Genomic DNA, 27,905 nt, shown 5'->3' with positions numbered 1-27,905 from the left:
ATTTAGGCCAAATAATAACTTTCCGGTACATCCAGGACAGCTGTTCAACCAATACTACCTTCGTTGTACAGCCTGTTTCTTTTTCAGCAACACAAGATGCTGAAGGAACTCGGTAGGTCAGGCAGCATCTAATGGAGGGAAATGGACAGTTGAGGTGTTGGGTCGGAACCCTTCATCAGGACTAGAAAGAGAGGGAGAAGCCGGTATAAAAGGGGAGGGAGGAGTGGAGCCAGAGCTGGCATCTGATAGATGGATCCAGCTGAGGGGGACATGGGGGTGAGGGGAGAGTGGGAATGATGCAAGAAGCTGGGAGGTGATAGGTGGAAGTGACAAAGGGCTGAAGGTAGAATCTGATAAGAGAGGGCAGTGGACCATAGAATCTTAGGAAGGATGTATTGATGTTAGAGGGGGTTCAGAGAAGATTTGAGGATTCCCGAAATGAAAGGGCTGACAATACGAGGAACGTTTGTTGGTTCTTGGACTGTATTCATTGGAGTACGGAAGAATGACAGGGGACCTCAGAAACATCTCGAATGTTGAAGGGACTGGACAGAGTAGATGTGGCTAAGTTGTTTCCCTTGGTGGGCGAGTCCAGGACAAGAGGACACAGTCTTGGAATGAGAGGTTACCCATTTAGAGCAGAGATGAGGAGAAATTTCTTTAGCCAGAGGGTCGTGGATTTATGGAAATCGTTGTCACATACAGCTGTGGATGCCCAATCATTGGGGGTGTTTGAGGAGATTGATAGGTATCTAATTAGTTAGGGTATCAAGGGATATGAGGGAAAAGGCCAGGAATTGGGACTAGATGGGAGAATAGTTTAGCTCATGGTGAAGTGGCAGAGCAGACTCAATGGGCCGAATGGCCTACTTCTCCTTTATCTTGTGAAAGGGCAGGAGGTGAGGGGAGGAACCAGAGGGGGGGGTGTCTGGGTGGTGGTCAGAACGAGAGTGTGGGGGAGGGGGGAGAGAGGAGGGGTGATGGGGCCCGTGGGATAACGGAGAACAAAGTGGGAGCAGAGGGAAGTGGTTACCGGAAGTGAGCAAAATTGGTGTTCATGCCGTCAGGTTGGAGACTACCAAGGTGGAATATGAGGTGCTTTTCCTTAATCTGCATCTAGCCTCACCCTGGCAGTAGAGGAGGCTGTGGACAGACCTGTCAGTGTGGGAATGAGAAATGGATTTAAAATGGCTGGCCACCAGGAGATCCCAGCTGTTACAGCAGACAGAGCAAAAGTGCTCAACGAAGCAATTTTTTTTTTCCCCAATCTGTATCGGGTCTCACCGATGTGGAGGAGGTCGCACCAGATGCAATAAATGACACCAATGGTTTACACCCACTCATCCCTCCCTCTGGTTCCCCTCGTCACGTCCTTCCTTTTATCCCATGGTCCACTGTCCTCTCATCAGATTCCAGCCGCTTGTCACTTCCACCCATCACCTGCCGGCTTCTTGCATCATTCCCACTCTCCACTCCCCCACCTGGCTATCTTTTCCCCCTCCTGGATCCACCTCTCACCTGCTAGCTCTTGCTCCACCCCTTCCCCTAGCCTCAACCAGTCATCTCCACTCTTTCCTGTCAAGATGAAGTGTCTCGATCACAGAGAGAACGTGCAAACTCCACACACAGACCGACAGCGCTGGAGGTCGGGATTGAACCTGGGTCACTGGAGCTGTGAGGCAGCAGTGTTACTGACTACATCACTGTGCTGTTCCATTGAAGTGGGGAGTGCTTCTAAATGTGTGTAGTAGTGCAGTGTGCATTCATTGTATTGCCTGTTGTTGCTCTTTAAAGCCACCACACCAACTTTTAGGTAGGGAGGTACTTGCCAGTGCTGTTACCAGATGGTTGCTGGTGCTTTTGCCAGATGGCACCTTGGCCTTTGTACTTTCAGTGTCAAACCATTGGCTCAGCTGCTCCTTGCAGAATACAGGAGGGTGGAGATGAGGGCCAGGGTGACACCCTGATATCGTGCAAGCCACTGGACTTGGAGCCCGAGTTGGTAGGTTCACGTGGTGTATTTGGGAAAGGTGGAGCTCAGGTTGAAAGTGGTGTTTGGGTGCTGGGCAGTAGGAAATGCAATGAAAGGCCGAACTAAACTGGGGTGTGCAGACCCTGGAGTTGTAATAATGGGAGCTGCAAAACCAGAATGATGTCAGGCACCTTGAACCAGGTGGCTAAAAATGGGCCGAATGGCCCTTCTCATCACAGTTTCACTTGTGGCTTTGGTTAATTAGACTTTTGAGCATTCTTAAGGAGACCAAGACAAATCAGAGTGGGCACCAGACTGAGGGAAGCTTTACCTTTGAAGGGTCCTCTGAATGTGGTGAATATTTCATCTGTTGGGTTGAGTTAGTACTTTGAAAGGGGCAGGGGCTCAGACTGCAGTAAAAGATATCTCTGGAAATGATGCTACATGTTGGACAAACCTTTCTTCCTGAGCTTTAGCACCAAAGGTCGACACTTGCAGAATGAAAAGTTCAGAATAAGTTTTTTAAAAATTCTGCAAAAATGAGCTGATGTTGTACAGCCGTTACAAGTACTGGTGCTGAGCTGGTGTCACTGATACCTGTTATAATGATGGCAGGAAGATGAGGAAGGCCTGAGTTTGCACTTGAGAAATCATTCAAGAGACTGTAGTATATGACATGGGGTGAGTGTTACAAACTAATCTGCCTCTTCACACAATGTGTTACTGTATTTTTTTGTTACAAAATACAGCACTGAATTCCTCCAGCAGCTTGATTTCACAGGAAACCTGCTTTATAACCAGTGGGTCAGGCAGCATCTGAGGAGGGAATGGACAGTCGACATTTAGGATCGAGAGAGAACGCAGAACAGAACAGTACAGCACAGCACAGGAACAGGCCCTTCAGCCCACAATGTTGTGCTGAACTGATAAAGATCCTTCATCTGTACTAGGCTGTGCACCAATTCAGATGAAAGATCTTGACCTGGAGCATCAGCTGTCCATTTCCATCACAGATGCTGCCTGACCTGATTTCCTTCAGTAGTTTTTTTGTGCTTCACAGATTCCAGCATCTGCGGTCTCTCTTGTATATATCCGTAGAATTAACTGTAAGCAAATAGAGCCCTGAATTTGGTAATATTTCTTAATAATTAAGATGGAATATTGGTCTCAGACATGAGGAGGAAAACCAGTCACCAGCACTTTCCCCATCCCCGTGGTTTCAGCAGCAGCACTGCCAGCTTTGCGATAACCGCCAGAGAGAGAGAAACACCCTCGGCTCAGTGCCTCTCCCTGTGACAATGTTGCATTCTGTTAGTACTGCGTTGGAAGCATAGTTTAAAGGCTTGTGATCCTCAAGTAGAACTTGAACTTACAACCTGTAGACCGGAGTGACTTGAGCCAGGCAGATGAGTAAAAGAACGACCAGTTGCCTGCTTGGGATGGTGACACAGTAATAAGGACAGTAATGTGACCTGGCTACAGGTGGTCATGTTGATTTACCTGATGTGCTGATGGATTTTGTTTCGTTTTTTTTGGACAGGTGCTGTACATCCAGGCGTTTGTCTTGGTCTTCCTCATCGGCAAGTTTATGCGAAAGGTGTTCTTTGGGCAGCTGCGTGCTGCAGAGATGGAGGTGAGAGTGCTTGGTGTGTGTTGTGTGTGCTGGTACTGCCTGAAGCACTGAACTTTGGAATAGAGTTAAAATAACAACTGCCGGAAAACACTCAGCAGGTCAGGCAGCATCTGTAGAGAGAGAGAAACAGTTAATGTTCCAGGTCTGGGATCCTTCGTCCTGGTGGGGGGGGGGGCGCGGAAGGTGGAAGTGGAGGGTGAGCTACACGAAGCGCTGGAGGAACTCAGCAGGTCAGGCAGCATCTATGGAGGGAAATGGACAGTCAACGTTTCAGGTCAAGACCCTTCATCTGGACTGTGTCAACTCCATGGATGCTGCCTGACCTGCTGAGTTGCTCCAGTGCCTTTTGTGTTGCTCCAGATTCCAGCATCTGCCATCTCTTGTCTTCAAAAAGAAAAGTTTTCAGCCACGTGGAGGGTAGAAGGGGATCATCTCCGATAGGGTGAGACCAAATAAGTTGTTGTACCAGCAAGAAGCACTTAAAGCTTCTTTGTGTTATGGCTGTTAATAACAGGGCTGTGGGTATATCAATGGAGAGGGAAAAACTAAGCCAAAATCATAGATGCATGACTGGCAGAGGTGTCCAGAGAACAGTTACCTCCAGTTATAGCTGGCCCCTGTACCTGCAAATCCTGGAGGCTGCTGCAGGAAAGCTCCATTGAAAGTTAATGGATGAGGTAACGGAGGGAATTGGGTGAAAGTGTGAGGGTTGTGGGACGGGACAGTGGGAGTGGACCTAATGGACTACCTCGACAGCCCTTCTCTTTCCCCTGTCAAGACCTACCCACCTTTCCTTTATTCCATGGTCTATTGTCCTCTCCTATCAGATTCCTCCAGCCCTTTGCCCCTTCCACCTATCACCTCCCAGCTTCTTACACCATTCCCTTTTCTCTCCCCCCCCCCCCCCCCCCCCCCTCACCTGGACTTGCCTATCACCTGCCAGCTCGTGCTCCTCCCCTTTTATTCTGCCTTCTGCTCTCTTCCTTTCCAGTCCTGATGAAGGTTCTCGGCCCGAAACACCAACTGTCCATTTCCCTCAATAGATGCTGCCTGACCTGCTGAGTTCCTCCAGCATTTTGCGTGTGTGTGTTGCTACCTCTTCACCATGGCAGGTCTAACGCAGCTGGTACATGATGACAGCCATTCATCCATGAACTATCTTATAAGCATGTGCAAGGAAACTAGTCAGCAAGCGAATGCCGTTCAGTCCCATTCAGGCAAATAGAACATTGTAAAACCTAAAATAAAACTTAACCTGTTCTATTTGATACGCTAATGATCTAAGGTGACAAATGGAATCACTAATCACCTGCCACCAAGGTTAGTCAACAGGGCTGCCTTGCTGAAATGGCCACTAATGGCCCTTTTGCAAGGTCACTGCTATAACAAATGAGTTTGACGCAGAAGATCATAGTCCAGTGTGTAGCTAGTTAATGGCTTGTGTCTTTTCCCCTTCCAGGAGTAACACTAGTTGGAGAGAGTGGGTGAAAGATTTCACTCCACTTGTCTTGCAGGTTGCTTCAGTTGCAGAGAAACCAGAGGTCCAATCTATTTAATTGGCTCCTCACCAATTTTCCCCTGCGGCTGCTCGTGAGTCAGAGCAGACGCTTCCAGTTTGAGCCATAGGGCGGTTATTAGCAGTGATGCGTGTAGATTGGACACCTGACCTGTTTAGTCATGGGTTCATGCCCTTGAGCTATAGAAGGGGAAAATGTCTTGCATCCCTGTACTGCAAAGTGTTTGTCCAGGTTCTGACCCAGTCGAAGCTGTGCCAACTACTTCCTCCTGCCCTTGCATACCACTAGCGTAGTTCCTTGGGCCTCTGGTCCCTTCACTCCCAGTGGTACAGCAACTGTTTCAATGAAGGTGTGGCGCAAACAACACTCCTGAGATGGGTTGTTCTATCCTCATATCTGTGTAAATTCCGGCTTCTTTGTGTTCTAGTTTAAAACGTTTATCAACATTGACACATAGCTGAGCCAACACTCACTCCCTCCTGAACCTGATAATTTTCAGTGGTATATAGTGTAGCGATTAGTGTAACACTATTACAGCACCAGTGACCCGGGTTCAATTCTGGCCACTGTCCATAAGGAGTTTGTACGTTCTCCCAGTGTCTGCATGGGTTTCCTCTGGCTGCTTGGGTTTTCTCCCACATTCCAAAGACGTACGGGTTAGGAAGTTGTGAGCATGCTATGTTGGCACGGGAAATGTGGCGACACTTGAACACTACGCAGAAAAGATGCATTTCACTGTGTTTTGCTGTACATGTGACTAAAGATATCGTATTTCAAGCACCCCATAAGATTAGAACAGCTCCTCTGATCATAATTCAGTAACTGACATGAAGGAGAAGTTAGTCCTGCTCTTGTATTTGAACACTTTTTTTAATTCATTCGTGGTATGTGGGTGTTTTTTTTTATCCCCCAGTCTCAATCGCCCCTTGAAGGTGGTGGTGAGCTGCCTTCTCGAGCAGCTGCAGTCTGTGTGCTGAAGGTGGACTTCCAGGCTCAGATGCTAGTTAATAATTTTCACTCCATTTCTGCCTCCTGTCTCCCCCCCCCCCCCCCCCCACCCCCCAGAAGCAGCGTTACTTTCAATGAATTTTTCATTCATCACCAGAGCAAGGGCTTCGGTGAATTGCCCTAAGCCAAAGTAGCTCTGTCTCTAACTCCATGTCTGAGGGACAGAAAAGAATATTGTTGCCTTAAATTTCCGAAGATAAAAATGGTCAAGAAGTCAATTCTGTGTAAATATTACAAGTGATAGATCCCCAAGACGATAGTGCATTGAGCTATTGCTGGGCATCATCATATCGAGCTTCCTGGTGCTGGCTGCTCTTTTAGTGCTTTTCTTTTTTTTTTGAAAGCAGTTCCTCCCTTCTGTCACATTGTTAGTGAGTTATAGGTGTGGAACTGCAAATGTTAAAAGTGAGATACTCTTGTGAGAGGCTCTCAAGAATTAGTTGCTGATAAACCCAATGGAAGATTTGAAGGAAGATCTGAGTGGCAAAAGCAAGCAAGATATTTTAATGGAGTGGTTGAGGTATTAAAGATTTGGCAGGAACGTGGATAGCATGTGAAGGAGAAGGCCATAGAACACTACAGCACCGTACGGGCCCTTCGGCCCACAGTGTTGTGCCGACATTTTATCCTGCTCTAAGATCTATCTAACCCTTCCCTCAGACATAGCCCCCTATTTTTCTATCATTCATGTGTCTAAGAGTCTCTTAAATGTCCCTAATGTATCTGCCCCCACAACCTCTGCAGGCAGTGCGTTCCACGCACCCACCACTCTGTGTTAGCCATTGTCACACTGGGAAAAAGTCTCTGACTGTCCACTTGATCTATGCCTCTTATCATCTTGTACCTCTCTATCAAGTCACCTCTCATCCTCCTCTCCAAAGAGAAAAGCCCCAGCTCGCTCAACCTATCTTCATAAGACTTGCTCTCCAATCCAGGCAGCATCCTGATAAATCTCCTCTGCGCCCTCTCTAAAGCTTCCACATCCTTCCTATAATGAGGCGAGCAGAACTGAACACAATACTCCAAGTGTGGTCTAACCAGAGTTCTATAGAGCTCAAAATCACCTTGCCGTTCTTGAACTCAATACCACAACTGAAGGCCATCACTCCATACGCCTTCTTAACAACCCTATTGACCTGCGCGGCAACCTTGAGGGATCTATGGACGTAGACTCTAAGATCCTTCTATTCCTCCACACTGTTAAGAGTCCTACCATTGACCTTGTATTCTGCCTTCAAATTCAGTCTGCCGAAGTGTATCACTTCACACTTAACCGGGGTGAACTCCATCTGCCACTTCTCAGCCCAGCTCTGCATTCTATCAATGTCCTGTTGTAATCTACAGCAACCTTCTACACTATCCACAACACCAACTTTTGTATCATCTGCAAACTTACTAGCAAGTAGGAGGAGGTTTATCTGCAGCTAAACCTCTCCCATGCCATTGAATGGCCAGCTGCTTGCACCATCAAAAGCATGGTGCATTTATAATGCATTGGCCAGACCACATTTGGAGTACTGCAAGCAGTTTTGGGACCTTGATGCTGGAATCTGGAGTGGGGAGAAAACAACTGCTGGAGGCACTCAGTGGGTCCAGCAGTGTCTGTGGAGGCAGAGAAGGTTGACATTTCAGGTGGAGACCCTGCATCAGCACCACATGCAGAGTCTTGACCTGAAATGCCTCCACAGATGCTGCTTGACCTGCTGAGTTCCTCCAGCACCTTGACCAGCATGCTGCTGTCTACAAACGATCAGCCTTGTCTCCAGTTGGATTCCTGTATAATTAGAATCCAGGATCTGAATGCTTGTATTGTTGCCCTTCCCTTTCCAAAACTGGATGGAGGAGGTGACTTATAAGATATGGGAGCAGAATTAGGCCATTTGGCCCATTGAGTCTGCTCCACCATTCGATGATGGCTGATTTATTTTTTCCCCCTCAACCCCATTTTCCTGCCTTCTCCCTGTAACCTCTGACACCCTTACTAATCAAGAACCTCTGCTTTAAATATACCCACTGACGTGGTCTCCACAGCTATCTGAGGCGATGAATTTCACAGATTCAGGGATGTCCTTCTATTCTGAGGCTGTGCCCTCTGGTCCTGGACTCTCCCACTACTGGAAACTCTATCCAGGCCTTTCAATATTTGGTAGGTTTCAATGAGATCCCCCGCCCCCATCCTTCTAAACCCCAGCAAGTACAGGTCCAGAGCCATCAAACAGTCCTCATACATTAACACTTTCATCCCTGGGATCATTCTAGTAAAGTTCTGGGCCCTCGGCAACACCAGCATGTCCTTCCTGAGATATGGGGTCCCAAAACTGCTTGCAATACTCCAAATGTGGTCTGACCAATGCATTATAAAGCCTCAGCATTACATCCTTGCTTTTATATTCTACTCCTCTCGAAATGAATGCTAACATTGCAGTTGCCTTCCTTACTCCTAACTCAGCCTGCAAGTTAACCTTCAGGGAATCTTGCACTAGGACTCCTAAGTACCTCTGATTTCTGAATTCTGACATATTGATTTTGGAGGGGGGGAGGGGTTTAATCAGAACCATGGGACATTGATTTTTTTTAATGAGGCTCGTTCCTTCCTGTTTCCTAGCACTTAATTGAGCGTTCCTGGTATGCCGTGACTGAGACCTGCCTGGCATTCACCGTCTTCAGGGATGACTTCAGCCCGCGCTTTGTGGCCATCTTCACCCTGCTCCTCTTCCTCAAGTGCTTCCACTGGTTGGCTGAGGACCGGGTAGACTTTGTAAGTGCTTCTGGTGCAGCCACTTCGGGGGTAGGGGGTGGGGGTTGCTTGGTTGGCAGCTGTCAAAGTGGAAATACCAGTATGCAAATTCCAGTGCCTGTAGCTCTTCAGTTTGTATTGGCCTCTGGGCGAAGTAGTTCTGCAAAAGCCTGTTGATTGCAGCAGCGATAAGTGGCACTGAATCATTGTTAACTGTGTAACCTGCTGCTTAAGGGGGTGGTGAAAACAGATTCAACATGAACTTTCAACAAGCAATTGGCACAGGCAGGTGTTTGGCATGAAGGTGCTGAGAAAGGTGTTTGGCACACTTGCCTTCATCGGTCAGGGTATTGAGTACTTGAGAGGTCATGTTACAACTGTACAAGATATTGGTGAGACTGCGCTTGGTGTATTGTGTGCATTTCCACTTGCTATACTATAGGAAGGATCGGTATTGGTTTATTATTGTCACTTGTCCCGAGGTACAGTGAAAAACTTGTCTTGCATACCGATCATACAGGTCAATTCACTACACAGTGCAGTTACATTGAGTTAGTACAGAGTACATTGATGTAGTACAGGTAAAAACAATAACAGTACAGAGTAAAGTGTCCCAGCTACAGAGAGAGTGCAGTGCAATAAGGTGCAAGGTCACAACAAGGTAGATTGTGAGGTCAGAGTCCATTTCATTATATAAGGGAACCGTTCAATAGTCTTATCACAGTGGGGTAGAAGCTGTCCTTGAGCCTGGTGGTACGTGCCCTCAGGCTCCTGTATCTTCTACCCGATGGAAGAGGAGAGAAGAGAGAATGACCTGGGTGAGTGGGGTCATTAAGCTGGAGAGGGTACAGAAAAGATTTGGAAGGATGTTCCTGGGAGGGCTCGAGTTATTAGGAGAGACTGGATAGGCTGCGACTGTTTTACCTGGAGTGTAGGAGGCTGAGGGGTGAACTTGTAGAGGTGTATACAACCACAAGGAGTATAGATAAGGTGAATGGACAGTCTTTTTCCCCAGGGTGGGTTGGGGGGGAGGGGGGTGGTGGAGGAGTCTAAAACCAGAAGGCATGGGTTCAAGGTAAGAGGGAAAAGATTTAAAGGGATGTGAGGTGCAACTTCAGACAGAGGGTGGTGGGTATGTGGAGCAAGCTGCCAGAGGAGATGGTAAAGGCAGGTACAATGCCAATGTTTAAAAGGCATTTGGACAGGTACATCGACAGTATAGGGGATGTGAGTCAAATGCAGGCAAATGGGACTAGCTGGGGTAGGTACCTTGGTCGGTGTAAATGAGTTGGGCCAAAGGGCCTGATTACATGCTGTGTAACTCTGATTCAATGGATAACTGCTTGAAGGCTGAACAGTGGGGGTTTGACTGACTGCGTAGGTCGTCCAACAAAGGGGCCAATGCAAACAGTTGTACATAAGACCCACTCCATCCTTGACAGCAGAAAAATGTACCACGAGTAGTATATGATCATCTATGTGGAATTGAATTTAGGAGTTGAGAGGTAATGTTGCAGCTGTATAGGACCCTGGTCAGACCCCACTTGGAGTTCTGTGCTCAGTTCTAGTTGTCTCACTGCAGGAAGGATGTAGAAGCCATAGAGAGGGTGCAGAGGAGATTTACAAGAATGCTTCCTGGATTGGGGAGCATGCCTTGTGAAAACAGGTTGAGTGAACTCGGCCTTTTCTCCTTGGAGTGACGGAGGATGAGGGGGGACCTGATAGAGGTTTATGAGAGGCATTGATTGTGTGGATAGTCGGAGGCTTTTCCCCAGGGCTGAAATGGTGGCCACAAGAGGACACAGGTTTAAGGTGCTGGGGAGTAGGTACAGAGGAGATGTCAGGGGTAAGTTCTTTTACTCGAGTGGTGAGTGCGTGGAATGGGCTGCCGGCAACGGTGGTGGAGGCAGATACGATAGGGTCTTTTAGGACACTTTTGGATAGGTACGTGGAGCAGAGAAAAATAGAGGGCTTATGGGTAAGCCTAGTAATTTCTTAAGGTAGGGACATGTTCAGCAGAGTCGTGTGGGCCGAAGGGCCTGTATGTGCTGTAGGTTTTCTATGTTCTATGTGTGTTTCAAACTTGAGAATAAAACATCAAGGTGCCCTGAGTGCTATCTGTGTTATAGCTTTTATCCAGCTGCCACTTGTACTACTCAGTGGCCTTCTGAGTTCTTTTGATTTGTTTGAAGAATCGGGTGTATTATCACTGACTTGAATGTTGTGAAATTTGTTTTGCGGTAGCAGTACAGTGCAAAGGCACAATGACTATAAAATGCAAAAATAAAAGAATAACATGGACCGTTCAGAAATCTGATGGCGGAGGGGAAGAAGCTGTTCCTGAATCATTGAGTGTGGGTCTTCAGGCTCCTGTACCTCCTCCCTGATGGTAGTCACGAGAAGAGGGCATGTTCCTGAGTATTAGCATGCTCTAACACTGGAAGCAGGGGATTGTGTTGCCCAGATCGGGGAGACTGCTGTCTCTATGGAATAACATTCAGCACAGAAACAGGCCCTTTGGCCCATAAGGTCCATGCTGACTGTAAACCATCCATTTGTACCAATCCCATTTAAGTTTTTTCCCCTGGTGCAAGGATTGGGCACTAGAGGAGTAAAGTGGCAGATAGCCACTTGTTGTGCTTGTATGCTGCAAAGGCTGTCAGAAAATACGAGCCACCGTTAGTGCTGCTGCCTCAGATCTAGAGTTCAATCCTGACCTCCGGTGCTGTGTGTGTGGAGTTTGCACATTCTCCCTGTGACCGAGTTGGTTTCCCCGCGTGCTCCGGGTTCAGTTTGCATCCCAACAATGTGCAGATCGGTGGGTTAATTGCCTACTGTAAATTGCCAATAGGGAAAGTTGAGAATAAAATGGGCTTAGTGTAAATCAGTGCATAATTCTTGGTGTAAACTTGGTGAGCAGAAGGACCTGTTCCTGTGCTATGATTATGACTAAAATACCCACCCCAGCGCCATCTAAGCCTCGACTGTGCCGTCTGTTGCTGCCTCTGGTGCAAGGTGTCCTTTAACCTCTCCATTAAAAGAGATGACGGGATGACACTGCCCATCATTCCCCTGTTCAATCTGATGGTCAAAATTCCTTGGTCTTGCAGTGGGAGGGAATCTTGGCTATGTCAAATGAAACACATGGGCACGGGCTGGTGCAGAGAACTTGCAAGGGTTGGTACAATACAGATTAGACGTTAGTAAAGCCCTGTCTACACTGTCCCAACAAACTCTCGCCGAACAGAGAAACTGCACATTGGAGAACCTCCCTCTGACCTGAAGGATACAAGACTGTTCCATGCCAGTGAGAGAGTTCCTGTCACCTCCACACTCTGAAGTTAGCAACTGGGGTTATTTTGTGTTGTGAATTGCCCTATTATCAAGCTGAGTCTGCGTAACATCATTACATTGTATTCTGTAGGCCATTAGGAGCCAGCAGGATAGTCAACTCGACTCTTTTTTTGAGATTTAATTCTAGGGCAAAAACCTTGTAGATTTTAAGATAGTATTGTTGTAGCTAAAATATTGTGGAGTCATTTAAAGGGTTTGTATTGTCAGTAGCAACACTGCAGTTTTCTAACCCATAAGTTCCACTGTCCTCACCCGTTTGTTTGTGTTTCTGTACAGATGGAGAGGAGTCCAAACATCTCTGTGCTGTTTCACTTCCGTGTCACCTGTGAGTATCGTGGTGTCAGAGGCTCTGGTGGCATTGGGGGTGGGGGGAGTCAGCAGGCTAACTCTGAAGCCGGGTGGGAGTGCAGCCCACACAGACACTTCAGTCGAATCAGTTCAATGCTAAATCACTTTTTTTTCCCCCCCCCCCCTCGCTTTGAACCCAAAATGTCCTGAAAGATTTGTGAAGGACGTTCCTACTATCAGTCATTGCATTGTCCTCCCTTGTTTCAGGATTTAGCCAGAATTTCTGAATGTAATTCTCAAACACTTTTTAGATGTCCCTCAGTCCTTGCCTCCCATTCACTTCTAACGCAATTAATACCTGGCAATTAACAAGATGCTGGAGGAACTCGGTGGGTCAGACAGCATCTGTGGAGGGAAATGGATGGTCAACATTTCGGATCGAGAACCTTCATCTGGACGAAGTAGAGGGGAGATAGCCGGTATGGAAGGGAAGGGTTGGGGCAAAAGCTGGCAGGTGATGAGTGGTCCAGGTGGGGAGGGGGTGATGGGCAGATGGAGGAGGGGAGAGTGGGAGTGGCGACAGATGCTGGGGGGTGAGAGGTGGAGGTGACAGAGGGAATCTGATAGGAGAGGAAGGTGGGGCATGGAAGCAAAGAAGGGAGGTGGGGAGGGCAGATAGTAACAGTGGGGGAGGGCAGATGGAGGGGAAAGAAACAGGGTGATGGGGGCTGGGCTGGGTGTAGATCAGGAGAGAGAAAAGGGGTGGGGGGAGCAGTTTACTTGAAATCCACCTATTGCCTGCCAGCTCTTACTCCATGCTCTTCATACTTGCTATCTCCCCTCAAGCCCAGATGAAGGGTCTTGACCCAAAATGATGACTGTCCATTTCCCTCCACAGATGCTGCCTGACCTCTTGAGTTCCTCTAGCTTCTTGCTTGTTGCTTCAGACTCCAGCATCGGCAGTCTCTTGTCTCCATTAATTCCCGACAAATGTCCGGCGTGACTTGAGGAACAAGTTAAATGGTTGAAGACGGAAGTTTAATAGAACCTTGATATTATCCAATGCGTTTCCCAACCTCTTGCCCTGTGGTATTTTAAGGCCATTATGTTATGTCTGATGTATGGTCATGTTGTAATATAGGAAGCTATTACAAGCTCCTGTAGACAGTAATGAGACAATGACTAGACCATTTCTTGTACTGATGGTGATAAATATTTTCCCCAGGGCACTGGGATAAGCCAGTGACTCTGCATACAGTACTGAGGGTTTTTTTGCATCCATTCAAGAGAATAGATGAGGTCTGTATTTAGTCTTTTTCAGCAGATGGAACTGCTGATGTGATGATCAGTGCAGTCATGGGATTGTAGGCGTGCGTTTTGTGCTGTTGAGTACTGCTCAGTGAGCTGTGGTACTAATCAGAAGGGCTGAGTTTCTATATAATAAAAGAAAAACCCTATGCAACTGCTGTTCAGGATTTGCATAAGTGATTCTAAAAGTTGCCATGCAGGGGCCTCCCCCGTGACGATGCTTCTTCAAGTTGACGTGTCCTGTCAGATGTGCCGTCTCTCCTGGAGAAGTGGTTGGGTTTGTGGTTGTCTGTGGGCCGAGTGCCTTTCAGTGCAGCGTTGCAGGAGAGCGTGCTGCCTTGACCCTGGTCGACACACCTGCACCGGAGGTCGCTAACACCTGTCACTGCAGCTGGAGTCAGCAGGATTGCCTTTTAAGTTTGATGCACACTGCAGTGTATCTTGCTCTGACTCCACCTTGTGCACTCACTGGGACACGTCTGCAGTTCAAGTCAAAATAAAAAAAAAGGAAGAATCTACAGCAAATGTCATTTTATTTAAATTTTCAAGGTTTAAAAAGTTAACTAGATTGTGCTTTTAGAGCACAAGTGACAGCGATTGAGGTGAAAAGGAATATTTAAAAGCCTTGCACAGCTATCGGTGTGATTCGATGGTGTAATGGAGGGTAATATTTGATATACAACAACAAAGTAGTTCAGATTAGTTTGTCATGTACACTAAGATGCAATGAAATTCCTTGCTTGCGTGAAGCTCTCAATAAGCAGTATGCATGGTAATAAATACAATATATGCAGCAAGTGCAAAGATTGTAGTGTAAAAGAAGTGCCGAGGTGCCATTAATGGAATAACGTGTAGAATGAAGGGTTCAAGAACACGGCAGCACCACTGGGAAGGGGATTCGACGGAGGTGATTGGTTCAGAAGTCTGTTATCCGTGGGGAAGAAGCTGTTCTTGAGTCTGGATGTCCGCGCTTTCAGGCTCCTATACTCTCTCCCAGAAGGTAGAAAAAAGAAGGAAATGGCCAGGCAAGCATCCTCGACTGTATGTTCAGTGCGTTGCTTCAGGAAGGCTAACAGTATTGTCAAGGAATAGCTGAGATAATCGGAGATGTGGTACTAATTCTGACTTGAGCAGGCCGAAACAATCGGAAAAGTTTGTTGATGGCCATCTATATAATAGAAAAACAGGCCATTTGACCCAAACAGTCAACACTGGTATTTATACACTGCTGACCACACAACTGCCTAATAGATACCACAACCCAATGCTATCCCTGCTTTGGGAGTGTGGAATGGGATAGTGTAGAGGGGTGCTTTATTCTCCATGTGCCCTAGGAGTGTCTGAAATGAGTTCTGTTCAGAACATTCAAATGTTGGGCTTCAGTAACTAAAACCTGTCCCTGCTGTTCTTGTATCTCCTGCAGCACTCATGGGCCTGCTCACTGTGCTGGATCTACTGTTTGTGAACCATGCCTGTCACAGTATCATCACTCGAGGAGCCTCTGTCCAGCTGGTGTTTGGCTTTGAGGTGAGACTTGGTCACATTAAACTGCTATCAGTCAAAGTGAGTGACCTGTTGACTAGAACTGATACCTTTTTGTGAAATTGGCTTCAAAGGAGTTGTGTGACTATAAGTGATCCTGAAATTAGTGAACTTAGCTTCTTCCCAGTTAAAGTGCTTTAAACCAGAAATCCTGGACACATCTGGCTGAACACCTGCTTTAAACATCAGATGTGGTTGGTGAACTTGCTGCATCTGTTCGACCAAAGGTGTCTACCTGAGTGGCAGGGATATGAACTACCTTACCATCTAAAGGAGTGTTTACTAACCTGGCTGGTATAAATTTAAAACTTTGAAAAAGCCAAACATATAAACACTCAGCAGCAACTTGGCAGCAGCCATTCTGTGAGTGTGCCAGTGTTGGAGTGGGGAGCTGAGACTTTGGCTCGAGGCTTTGGTGAGAAGAGGTGGAGGCTAAGCAGTTAATGACTTGGAGCAAGAGCAGGAGAATTGGAAAGAAGTGAGTCTCCTTGCTTGAGTTTCACTTGCAGGAATTTAAGAGGCAAGTCAGCTAATTAGAACATAGAACACTACAGCACAGTACAGGCCCTTCAGCTCACAATGTTGTGCCGACATTTTATCCTGCTCTAGTATCTATCTAACCCTTCCCTCCTACACAGCCCCCTATTTCTCTATCATTCATGTGTCTATCTAAGAGTCTCTTAAATGTCCCTAAAGTATCTGCCCCCACAACCTCTGCCAGCAGTGCGTTCCATGCACCCACCACTCTGTTTTTAAAAAAAAAACCTTACCCCTGATATCCCCCTTCCTGCGATTACCTTAACATTATGTCCCCTCGTGTTAGCCATTGTCACACTGGGAAAACGTCTGACTGTCCACTCGATCTATCCCTCTTATCTTGTACACCTCTATCAAGTCACCTCTCATCCTCCACTCCAAAGAGAAAAGCCCTAGCTCCCTCAACCTATCCTCTTAAGACATGCTCTCCAATCCTGGCAACATCCTGGTAGATCTCCTCTGCACCCTCTAAAGCTTCCACATCCTTCCTATAAGGAGGCAACCAGAACGGAACACAATTGTTAGTTAATAGGTGACTGGCTAATTATTAACAGCTAATAAAAAGTTAGGGTCAAGTGCAGTGGCCATTTTGAGAGGGGCTGATGTCTGGTCAAAGTGCTGCTGGTTGTCTAAGTGTGCTTTGAATACCAGGCTTCAGCGAGGAGGGTGAGCAACACTAAGACGAGGGTAGGTTCTTATTTTTTTTGTCTATTTTCCATCAAAGCTTTTTAGTCATGGCAGGTGAGCTCAGACTCGTGTCATGTCCCCCTGCGCAATGTGGGAACTCAGAGGCTGCCAGTGTCCCTGATGGCCACGTGTGCAGGAGGTGTCCTGCTGCAGCTCCTGGCGGACTGCATGACCGGACTGCACGTCGATTCATTTTGGAGCATCTGGGATGCTGAGAATGTTGTGGATAGTGCTTTTTTTTTTTTGCTGGTGACCTCCTTATGAAGTAGAGTCACACTGTGATACGGCACAGAAACAGGCCCTTCGGCCCACCAAGTCCGTGCCGCCCATCAGCCACCCATTTACACGAATCCTACATTAAAATGATTCTTTTATCATCCCCACACACTCCCATTAATTCCCTCCCAGATTCTACCATGCACCTGCATACTAGAAGCAATTTACAGCGGCCAATTAACCAAACAACCTGCACATGGTTGGGACGTGGGAGGGGACAGAAGTGCCCAGAGGAAACCCTACACCAGAGAACGTGCAAACTCCACACACACACAGCACCTGAGGTTGGGATTGAACCTGGGTTGTTGGAACGGTGAGGCAGCAACATTAACCACTGTACCATGGCAATGCCTGTGGCACATGTGGGTGAAAGCATGTCTGCCATCAGTGGACCCATTAATGTTAGCCATGAAACCAGGGCTGGAGGTACACCAATAATTGTTGCATAGTGTGGTGGTTAAAGGCACAAAGACTTGAGTGACAAGTTTAGTGAGTTGGTCATACTGCAGTTTAAAGGCTGAGGGAATGGTTGACCAACAGGCAGAGCAGTAGCAGGAAGGTAGTGCAGGAGTCCCCTGTAGTCATCTCCCTCCAAAACAAATATACTGCTTTGGATACTGTTGGGGGAGATGGCTCATCAGGGGAAGGCAGCAGTAGCCAGGACCATAGCACCGCGAGTGGCTCTGCTGCACGGGAGGGCAGGGAAAAGAGTGGCAGAGCTATCGTGGTGGGGGATTCCATGGTAAGGAGAATAGACAGGAGCTTCTGTGGCTGCAGATTGGATTCCCGGTTGTGTTGCCTCCCAGGTGCAAGGGTCGGGGATGTCTCAGCGTGGCTGCAGGGCATTCTGGAAGGGGAGGGTGAACAGCCAGTTGTCGTGCATCGAAGTTCCAATTATTTAGGGAAAAGCGGGTGAGGTCCTACAAGCTGAATTTAGGGAGCTAGGAGATAGATTACCACCTTTGAGGTCCTACTTTTTAATCCCAGGATTACTACCTGTGCCACGTGCCAGTCAGAGTAGGAATAGCAGCATAGTTGGGATGAATGTGGTTTCAGCAGTGATGCAGGAGAGAGGGTTTCAGATACCTGGGGCATTGGAGCTGGTTCTGGGGGAAGTGGGACCTGTATAAACCAGATAGTCTACACCTGGGCAGGACTGGGATCAATGCCCTAGGGGGATTGTTTGCTAGTGCTGTTGGGGAGGGTTTAAACTAATATAGCAGGGGAATGGAATCCATGCAGAAAGACAGACAGGGAAGCAAAGTAGAGACTGGAGCAAAAGTTAGAAAAAAGAAAAGTAAGAGTGGTGTACAGAACAGTCAAACACAAAGGTTACTAGATTCTAAAAGGACAATGAGTGTAAGGGCACTTTATCTGAATACCAGTAGTATTTGAAACGAGGTCAGTGAACTTGCGGCACAAATCAATACAAAGGGGTATAATTTAGTCTCCACTACAGAAATGTGGTTGCAGGGTGGAGATGACTAGGAATTAAATATCAAAGGGTATTGGGTAATAGGGAAGGATAGGCAGGAAGGTAGGGGAGATGGGGTAGTGCTCTTAAATAAGAATGAGGTCATATCGATAGTGAGAGACTGCATAAGATCTAGGGAGTAGAATGTTAAGTCCATCTGGGTAGAGATTAGGAACAGTAAAGGGAAAAATCTCTAGTGGGACTTGTCTATAGGCCACTGAATGATAACCTTAGTGGCACAGGCAATAAACCAAGAAATATTTGATGCATGTAAGAATGGAACGGCAGTTGTCATGGGGGACTTTAACTTCCACATTAGGCGAATCAAGTTGGTCGAGGCAGTCTTGAGGAGGACTTCATAGAATGCATCTGTGACAGTTTTCTTGAGCAGCATGTTAGTAAACCTACAAGGGAACATGCCATCTTAGACCTGGTCCCGTACAATGAGACAGGTAAAATTAATCTTGTAGTTAGGAATCCTCTTGGAAAGAGTAATCGTAGTATGATTGAATTTCTCCAACAAATGGAGGGTGCAGTAATTCGACCTAAACCCAGTGTATTATGCCTAAACAAGGGAAATGACAACAGGATGAGGGAGGAGTCGGCTAGCGTAGACTGGGAACACAGACTATATGGTGGGACAGTTGAGGAACAGTGAAAGGCTTTCAAAGATTTTTCAGTGCTCAACAAAAGTATATTCTAGTTAAAAGCAAGGACAATAAGGGTGGGGAGAGCCAGCCTTGGATAACCAAGGAAATAAAAAGGCATCAAGTTAAAAGCTCATGCATACAAAGTCGCCAAGAGTAGTGGGAAACTGGAAGATTGGGAAAACTTTAAAAAGCAACAGAGCCACTAAGCAAGCAATAAGGGAAGGTTGATTATGAAAGTAAACTAGCACAATTATAAAAACTTGTTTTTATATTTTATAAAAGTGGAAAAGTGGGTCCCTTGGAAGATGAGAAGGGGGAATTAATATTGGGTAATGTGGAAAATGCAGAGACCTTGAACAACTATTTGTGTCTGTCGTCACGGTGGAGGACACATCTAACGTGCCAAAGAGATGATATGGATGTGATTGGGGGGGGGGAATGAGGACCTCAGTTATTTAAATGGTGGAAGATTGCAGCATGCTATTGTGCAGAGGGACTTGGGAGTGGTTGTGCATGAAAATCGCAAAAGGTTGGTTTGCAGGTGCAACAGGTTATCAAGAAGGCAAATGGAATGTTGCCCTTCATTGCTGGAGGGATTGAATTTAAGAGCAGGGAGGTTATGCTGCAACTGTACTGGGTACTGGGGAGGCCGCACCTGGAGTACTGCGTGCGGTTCTGGTCTCCTTGAGGAAAGACGTACTGGCTTTGGAGGCAGTGCAGAGGACGTTCACCAGGTTGATTCAGGAGATGAGGGGGTGAGCCTATGAGGAGAGATTGAGACACCTGGGACTATACTTGTTAGAATTCAGAAGAATGAGAGGGGATCTTATAGAAACATAAAATTATGAAAGGGATAGATAAGAGGCAGGAAAGTTGTTTCCACTGGTAGGTGAGGCTACAACTAGGGGACGTGGCCTCAAGATTTAGGGGAATAGATGAGGAGAAACCGCTTTTCCCAGAGAGTAGTGAATCTGTTGAATTCTCTGCCCAGGGAAGCAATAGAGGCTACCTCATTTAAGTACATTTAAGAGAGATTTTTGCACAGTAGGGAAATTAAGGATTATGGGGGGGAAAGGGCAGGTAGGTGGATCTAAGTCCACGGCCAGATCAGCCATGATCTTATTGAATGGCGGAGCAGGCTCGACGGGCCAGATGGCCTATTCCTATTGCCTATGTTCTTCCAAGTTCCCTCCCTCTGCCTTGTGCTAGCTTAATGTCTGATGTTACTGTTTCAAAATGCTGGCGCTGAGTTTGTATCGTTGCTTTGCTGCTCGTCGTGAGCCCACTGCTGACCCCTCTTGCTATGACTGCTATCTCGTCAGAGCCCTTTGGATGGGCTGTACCTCAATATTCCTTGGGGTTGAGGAGGGGATGTGAAGCCAGCTTGGCAGAAGGATGGGTGGAGTCAAAGCGAAGCTGGGGAACAGGTGAAGGGGCATTTCAGAAGGAAAAGCAGGACATAGTGCAGGGCATTGCCATGGATAGCAATGACCAGAGAGATCAGGAAGGACCAACCAGACAAGCATAATAGTGCAGCAGCAAAGAGTACGGAACAAAAAGATAAAATTCACAAGATGCTTTTTCTAAATGTATTCAGCGTTTGTAACAAGATGGATGAGTTGATGACGCACAAAGAAATGTGGGTATAATCTTGTAATCATTAGAGATCTGGTTACAAGGTGACCAGAGCTAGGAACTAGATATTCCTGGGTAATTGACATGTTGGAGGTGTAGAATTGGTTTGGGTGGAGATGTGCAATAGTAGAGTTGTAGAGTAATATAGCATTGAAGTGGGTCCTTCTGATCTGTGCTGACCAAGATGCCCACCTAAGAGTCCCATTTGGCCCCTAAACCTTTCCTATCCATATACTTTTGTCTTGTCACTGTTCTACAACTTCCTTCGGCAGTACATTCCTCCCTCTGTGAAGAAGTTGCCCCTCTGGTCGCTCTTAAACTTTGCACCTCTTGCCTTGAACCTCTGCCTTCTAGTTTTTGATTCCCATTCCCTGGGAAAAGAACTGCACATTCACTCTATCTATGCCCCTTGTACACCTCTATAAGGTCACCCTTCAGTCTCCTGCACTCCGAGGAATAAAGTCTTAGCCTGCCCAACTTCTCCATATAACCTGGGACCTCAAGTCCTGGCAACATCCTTGTAAGTCTTTGCACTCTTTCCAGCTTGATGTCACTGGTGGGAGTAATAAGTAGCCCCCCATAATGGAAGCTATACTTTAGCACAGAGTATAAATTGAGAAACAATGAAGCTGTGGTATTCATGGGCATTCTGATGGATTGGGCAAATCAAATTGGTGAGGGTACCCCTGAGGGCAAGTCCAGTGTGTATTTGAAAAGGTTTTTGGCTCAATATGTTTTAAGAGGGAACAGCCTGTTTTAAGTCTGATGTTCTTTAATGAGACGGGGTTAATTAATGATTTCATTGTAAAGAATTCCCCCAAGAGTGACCATTAGCACAGTGGAATTTCAAATTCAGTTTGAGTGGTGTATTTAAATTTCCAGAAGGCATTTGATTAAAGTGCCACGATGGTTACCGCACAAGAGAAACGTGGGGTTGGTGGTAGTACATTGCATGGTTAGTGGGTTGGCGAACCAATGAAAAATACAGACTTAGAATAAATGGGCCATTTTTGGCTTGGCTGTCAGTAACTAGTGGTAAGTCATAGGGACTGGTGTTGGGGCCTTAACTACTTCCTATGAATAGGATGAAGCTGAATAAAGTTAAATTTGTTGCTGATACAAAGTTGGGTAGATTCACATGTTGTGAAGAGGATATATAGAGCCTACTAAAGGATATAAAGTGGGCAAGAAATTGAGTGGAATATAATATGTGGTTATCCAGTTTGGAGGGAAGAATGGAAAATCAAATTATTATTTAAATTGAGTTATAAAATATTGTGATATAGGGAGCTGAGTGTCCTAAATCATTATGAAGGTTAGTGGGATGTTGAGTTATTGCAAGGAGTATGCTGTATAAAAGTAGACAGTTTTTAATGCAAGTTTATAGGGTGCTGGTGAGACTGCAGCTTGAAGTATTGTCTGATTTTGGTCTTGTATTTAAGAAAGGATTTGCTTGTGTTGGAAGTAGTGCAGAGAAGGTTTGGGTTGATGCCTGGAGTGGAAGGGCTGGCCCATAAAGGAATTGTGTAAGAATTATTAACCTTGCATCATTCCTGAAAGTAATTTATCCCCGAGGTTCTGTTGGGGTGCACACACTAACTGTGGTGTTGTTTCCTTACAGTATGCCATACTTCTCACCATGGTACTGACCATTTTCATCAAATACGTTCTACACAGCATTGACCTTCAGAGTGAGAACCCCTGGGACAACAAGGCTGTTTATATGCTCTACACAGAACTCCTGACTGGTATGGTGGGGGGGGGGGGGGGGTGGTGGGGTGCGCAGGGGTTTGGGATGCTTTGGATGAGCTATCAGCTCAGGTGGGTAGGGTTTGTAGAGTGACAAACTGGTAGTGGTGTGAGAGGGACCCTTCGATCATCCAGAGGTTGTTAGGGCGCTGGACTCTCATGGTATTAGTTGTTGCTCAACTCTCAGTTACAACACTTCCAGGCAAATAATCCCATTCAACGGAATTTGTAAAAATCATGAGGGACGTGGATATGGGGGAAACCCAAAGTCTTTTCCCCAGGGTAGTGAAGACCAAAACTAGAGGGTATATATTTGATGTGAGAGGGGAAATATTTAAAGGGGACCTGAGAGGTAACTTTTCCATGCAGAGGTTGGTGCGTATATGGAATGAGCTGCCAGAGGAAGTGGCTGAGGCAGGTACAATTACAACATTTTAAAAGGCATTTGGACAGGTACATCAGAGGACAGGTTTAGAAGGACATGGGCCAAACGCAGGCAAATGGGACTAGTTTAGTTCAGCAAGTTGGTCAGCATGGATGAGTTGGGCATGTCATATAACTAGAGTTATGTTTCCAAACTACTTTTATTGACCCTTGGATATACTGATGAGTTTACATGCACCCACTCTTCATTGCCAAGCTGGGATATCACCGCACACTTGCGAACTGGCTAGGCTTACAATAAGGGGTTCTCCTGAGTCCCTGACGGGTTCACCTCTTCTGTGACGGTTGGTCTCCGGAGTTGTTCCTGATATCTTCGACAATTTGTTTTCTTTTAATATAAACATTTCCTTCTGATCTTCTAGAAGCTGCTTTGTTCTTCCTATCCACTCCTGTCGTCCTTCTCAGATCCATTTATGGACTTGTTTTCTCTTTTCACATCTGTTCCCATTTAATTGCTCAGCCTCCTATACCATACCGATAGCTTGTCAATCGTACATCCACTCCCTTATCCATGTCCTTAACTCTAAGTCAGCACCTCTTCAGCCAACTCCTTGCTGGAAAGAGGTCTGCTCACTGACCCTGATGAGATTCTTAACTTCTTATCTCTGGCTACAGCTTTGTGTGGAACACCTTCATCTGGGCCATGCCTACTGTGGGCACATTCAGAAAGGTCCTGTAGTCTATTTGGGACTGTATTACATTCCTTTCAGACTTTCCGAAGCACTTCACAGCTGGGATACTTTCAATAACCTACGTAACATGGAAAATCAGCAACTAAAGGAAGCTGCCACAAATGATCTGTCAATTTTGCTAGCACATACATATTAACCCCTCACTATTCATAACAAACCATTCAAGTTAATTGGTACACCGGGAGTCGTGTTCTTTGTGCTCAGGTCCCTGAAGGAGGAATTGAACCCACGCCCTGTTGACTGCGGTGAGGGGGATTGTACTATATCTGCATTTTAATCTGTAGACGTTCTGGCTGCCACACTGTCACTGACACTGATCTTTCCCTTCAGGGTTCATTAAGGTTCTGCTCTACATGGCTTTCATGACCATAATGATCAAGGTGCACACGTTCCCTCTGTTCGCCATTCGTCCCATGTACCTGACCATGAGGTAAGTGTCCACTGTTAATTCCTGACTTCTTAATGAGTCTTATCTGAGTTGTAGGAGCAAGGGGAGAGGTTGAGGGAAGTGTTGACCGTGAAGTAAGTGCCAAATGTTAATTCCTTGTGGCATGAGTTTTATCTGAGTTGCAGGAGGAGGTTGAGAGGTTGTTCCATAGGCTTCATGTTCAAGGACAGAATGGGTCACAGGTGCTCACGGTGCAGTGGAGCCCTCGTCTTACTAGAATCAGGAGTGGACCATTCGGCCCCACTTGCCTGCTCCTCTCTTCAATGCCAATGTTGAAGTAACTCAACAAACTGAGCCTCCACAGCCTCCTTGGGTAAAGAATTCCAAAGATTTACTAGATAAGATCTCTTTATTAGTCACACGTACATCGAAACGCACAGTGAAATGCATCTTTTTGCATAGTGTTCTGGGGGCAGCCCGCAAGTGTCGCCACGCTTCCGGCGCCAACGTAGCATGCCCGCAACTTCCTAACCCGTACGTCTTTGGAATATGGTATGGAATACGCTGCCTGGGGCGGTGGTGGAGGCAGGTACATTGGTCAAATTCAGGAGATTGCTAGATAAGCATATGGAGGAATTTAAAATAGAGGGATATGTGGGGAGGAAGGGGTTAGATGGTTTTTAGGAGAGGCTGAAAGGTCATCACAACATTGTGGGCTGAAGGGCCTGTATTGTGCTGTACTTTCTATGATTTTATGATTCTATGAATGTGGGAGGAAACCCACGCAGACCCGGGGAGAACGTACAAACTCCTTACGGACAGCGGCTGGAATTGAACCTGGGTCGCTGGCGCTGTAAAGCGTTACACTAACCACTGCACTTCTAGGTGAAGAAATTTCCCTCTTTCTAGGATGGACAACTACTTGAGTGTGGTGCTTGGTTCCGGGGGAAAGTTATCCCTATGTCTATTGTCAAGTGCATAAGAATTTTCAGTGTATTTTAAACTAGAGTGTGGGCCTTGAATGCTTAATCCATCCTCGTTACACAGCCCCTCCATTAGATTCGTACAGTGTGGAAGGAGGATCTTTGTTCCATCAGGTCCATGCTGCCCAATTAGCACCTGCGTGTACTAATCCTGACTTTATTCTCCCCACCTTCCCATCAACTCTCCCCACCTTCCCATCAACTCTCCCCAGGATCTTCACAGGCCAATGAACCTACCAGCTCTTGCGTCTGAGGGGTGTGGGAAGAAACCGGAGCACCCGTGGGGAAACCCACGTGGTCATGGGGAGAGAACGTGCAAACTCCACACAGATGGCACCAGAGGTTGGGATAGAATTCTGGTTGCCAGGGCTGAGGTAGCGGCTATGCCACCTCCCTACGTTGCTTTAAAGTGCAAGCTCTGTTGGGGAGGCTCGGACTACAGCCGTTGACTGCAGCATTGTACAGATCGCAAGCAAGCCAAATAGCCTACTGATCTGTTTTTTGATGGCTTGAGGAATATTGGCTGGGTGACTGAGAAACCACCTTGCTTCCCTGTCCCTAATGTCATGGGAACTTTGAACATCTACGGCAGCAGTTGACAAACTCGCTTGGAGAGAGAAATTTTGTAAGACTACAGAGAAAAGGGCTGGTGTGTGGAATTTATAGGGTTGCTCTGGGAGAGCGCTGTCACTGACATGATGGGTCGGATGGCCTCTCTGTAGGCTGTAAGATTTGATGATTCAAAGAACAGCATGTCTGGTGGTGCTGCACTGATGTCTAAAGAATGCAGGTAGGGTTACCTAGGGAGGGTGAGTTGTGTAGGGCATTTTACCTTTTTAATTCATCCAGTCACAGGATAGGAATGCCAGTGTTTTAACTACCCCTGAAGTGTAGTTAAGTCGACCACTTGGAGTCGTGTTTTAAGCCACATGGGGTCATTTTGACAGATTTCTTTCCCTGAAGGAAAACTATAAATCAGATGAGTTTTTATGTAAGTTTTCTAATTTCACATGCACCTTTTACTGAGACTGACTTTAGTCACAGATTTATTTGAATTTAAAGTCCCAGCCACTGGTGGGATTCAAACTCTCATCTCTGGATCAGTGGCCCAGATTTCTCTCTGTTGCTTCCACTGCTACTTTGAAGGAACACAGGTGGTTGAATGATGGGCTAGTTCAGAAGAGCTGATAAAACAGTTCTGCGAGAGACCGACCGCAGGAAAGGATTGCTTAAACAGATGCTGTTTTCCCTCGTACGCAAGCCAAGAATGTGTTAGAAAAGCCTGGCCAAATATGGCAAATGAATTCCTGTCTTCAGGAACTGCTGCTAGGACCAGGCCTGTCCATTAAACTAGCCTTAGAAACGTTAAAACATCAAGCTGAGTGGCTTTTCTGAATATTCCTCATCCCTCTGTCTCCAGCTACTTATAGATGAGCCTTTGCAGTGTGGTGCTAATGCAACAGGGCTGGTGTTGGCTGCTCGCTGATTGGACTTGACGCTCTCCCAATGTCTCCCTTTAGGCAATTCAAGAAGGCAGTGACAGATGCCATTATGTCAAGACGAGCTATTCGCAACATGAACACCCTGTGAGTACTGGGCTGCTGGCCGTTTTCTCCTCGGTCCTACCAGCAGGTGGGCGGGGGTGGTTGACGCTGGACATTGTATTTGCCGTCGATGTTAGGGTTGTCTTGTAGCACCTTGCAGCCCGTTGGGATGGGACTGCTTGAGATCTGTGGAACCTGTCAGGCGCTTAAAGAAGGTGCAATGCAGGAATGTTTTGTTTGCACTCCAAACCCCACAGATAACGCCAGGTTTCACTGGCCCCCTACCACCACCACTTTGCACCAAATCAACCATCAAAAGGCACTCTGCCTGCAATGTGGGGACGTCTACATTTGCTGCTGGGATGGGTTGCTGCGTGTGTGATTGGTCAAAGTCAAGTTTATTGTCACGTGCACGTCCATGTGTGCACAGGTGCAATGCAAAACTTACTTGCAGCAGCATCACAGGTGCATAGCATCAGATAAGCAGCATTCACAAGAAAAACACAAATTATACACAATTTTTACGAGAAGAACGCAATTAAAACAAAGTATTTTAGTGTAAAGTGGTCATAGTGTTGCTAAACTAGTGATTAGGGTTTTGTTGGCTGTTTCAAGAACAGAATGATTGAAGGGAAGTAGTTGTTCTTGAACCTGGTGGTGTGGGACTTCGGGCTTCTGTACCCTCTGCCCAATGGTAGCTGTGAAAGTGTAGGGAAGGGAATGTGTGCTTGTTCTGGGGTGAATGTTCTGGTTGCTCCGTGTTCAGTGCTAGACCTGGTGTAACACCTCCCTCTGTGGAGGGAAATTATTGTAGAACATAAAACAGTACAGTACAGCACAGGAACAGGCCCTTTGGCCCACTAAGTTGAGCTGAACTCTTTAAGTTAATGACACCTAATCCCTTCTGCCTTTCATGATCTATATCCCTGCATTCTCTGTATGGTCATGTGCCTATCTAAAAGCCTCTTAAACGCCTCTATTGTATCTGCCTCCACCAGTATCCCTGGCAATGCATTTCCAGATAACTGTGCATTTCCTTTGAACTTCTTCCTGCCCTCCTTTTTTTTCTAAAATGATACCTGCTTTCAATTCTATCTGTGCCTTTTCAGAATTTTATAAACGTCTATCAGGTCTCCCCTCAGCCTCTGACATGCCAGAGAAAACAATCCTAGTTTGTCTGACCTCTCCCTGTAGCAAATGCCCTCTAATCCTGGCAGCATCCTGATGAACCTCTTCTGCACCCTCTCCAAAGCCTCCACACTCTTCCTGTAATGGGACGACCAGAATTGAATGCAATATTCCAGATGCAGCCTAACTAGAGTTTTATAAACCTGCAACATAACTTCCTGACTCTTGAACTCAATGCCTCGACTAATAAAGGCAAGCGTACCGTATGCTGGCTTTACCACCCCATCTACTTGTGCAGCTACTTCCAGGGAGCTGTGGACTTGAACTGTGAACAGAAAATGGTGGACTAGTCAGGCACC

The 27,905-nt window shown here is 46.5% G+C and overlaps 1 protein-coding gene across 3 annotated transcripts in view; it reads left to right on the top strand.

Annotated features, from left to right (window-relative positions):
- Positions 1 to 27,905, top strand: part of syvn1 (synovial apoptosis inhibitor 1, synoviolin) — a 51,898-nt gene that overhangs the window by 4,656 nt on the left and 19,337 nt on the right. For all 3 annotated transcript variants that reach the window (XM_052045099.1, XM_052045100.1, XM_052045097.1), the window contains exons 3-9: positions 3,513 to 3,605; positions 8,736 to 8,888; positions 12,498 to 12,546; positions 15,241 to 15,344; positions 22,240 to 22,366; positions 23,834 to 23,933; positions 26,395 to 26,460. In XM_052045099.1, the coding sequence (XP_051901059.1) occupies positions 3,513 to 3,605; positions 8,736 to 8,888; positions 12,498 to 12,546; positions 15,241 to 15,344; positions 22,240 to 22,366; positions 23,834 to 23,933; positions 26,395 to 26,460 (692 nt within the window). The remainder of the gene's footprint in view (positions 1 to 3,512; positions 3,606 to 8,735; positions 8,889 to 12,497; positions 12,547 to 15,240; positions 15,345 to 22,239; positions 22,367 to 23,833; positions 23,934 to 26,394; positions 26,461 to 27,905) is intronic.

Source organism: Pristis pectinata, chromosome 38 (genome assembly GCF_009764475.1).
Source record: "Pristis pectinata isolate sPriPec2 chromosome 38, sPriPec2.1.pri, whole genome shotgun sequence".
Classification (NCBI taxonomy): domain Eukaryota; kingdom Metazoa; phylum Chordata; class Chondrichthyes; order Rhinopristiformes; family Pristidae; genus Pristis; species Pristis pectinata.
This window is presented reverse-complemented; position numbering and strand designations above follow the sequence as displayed.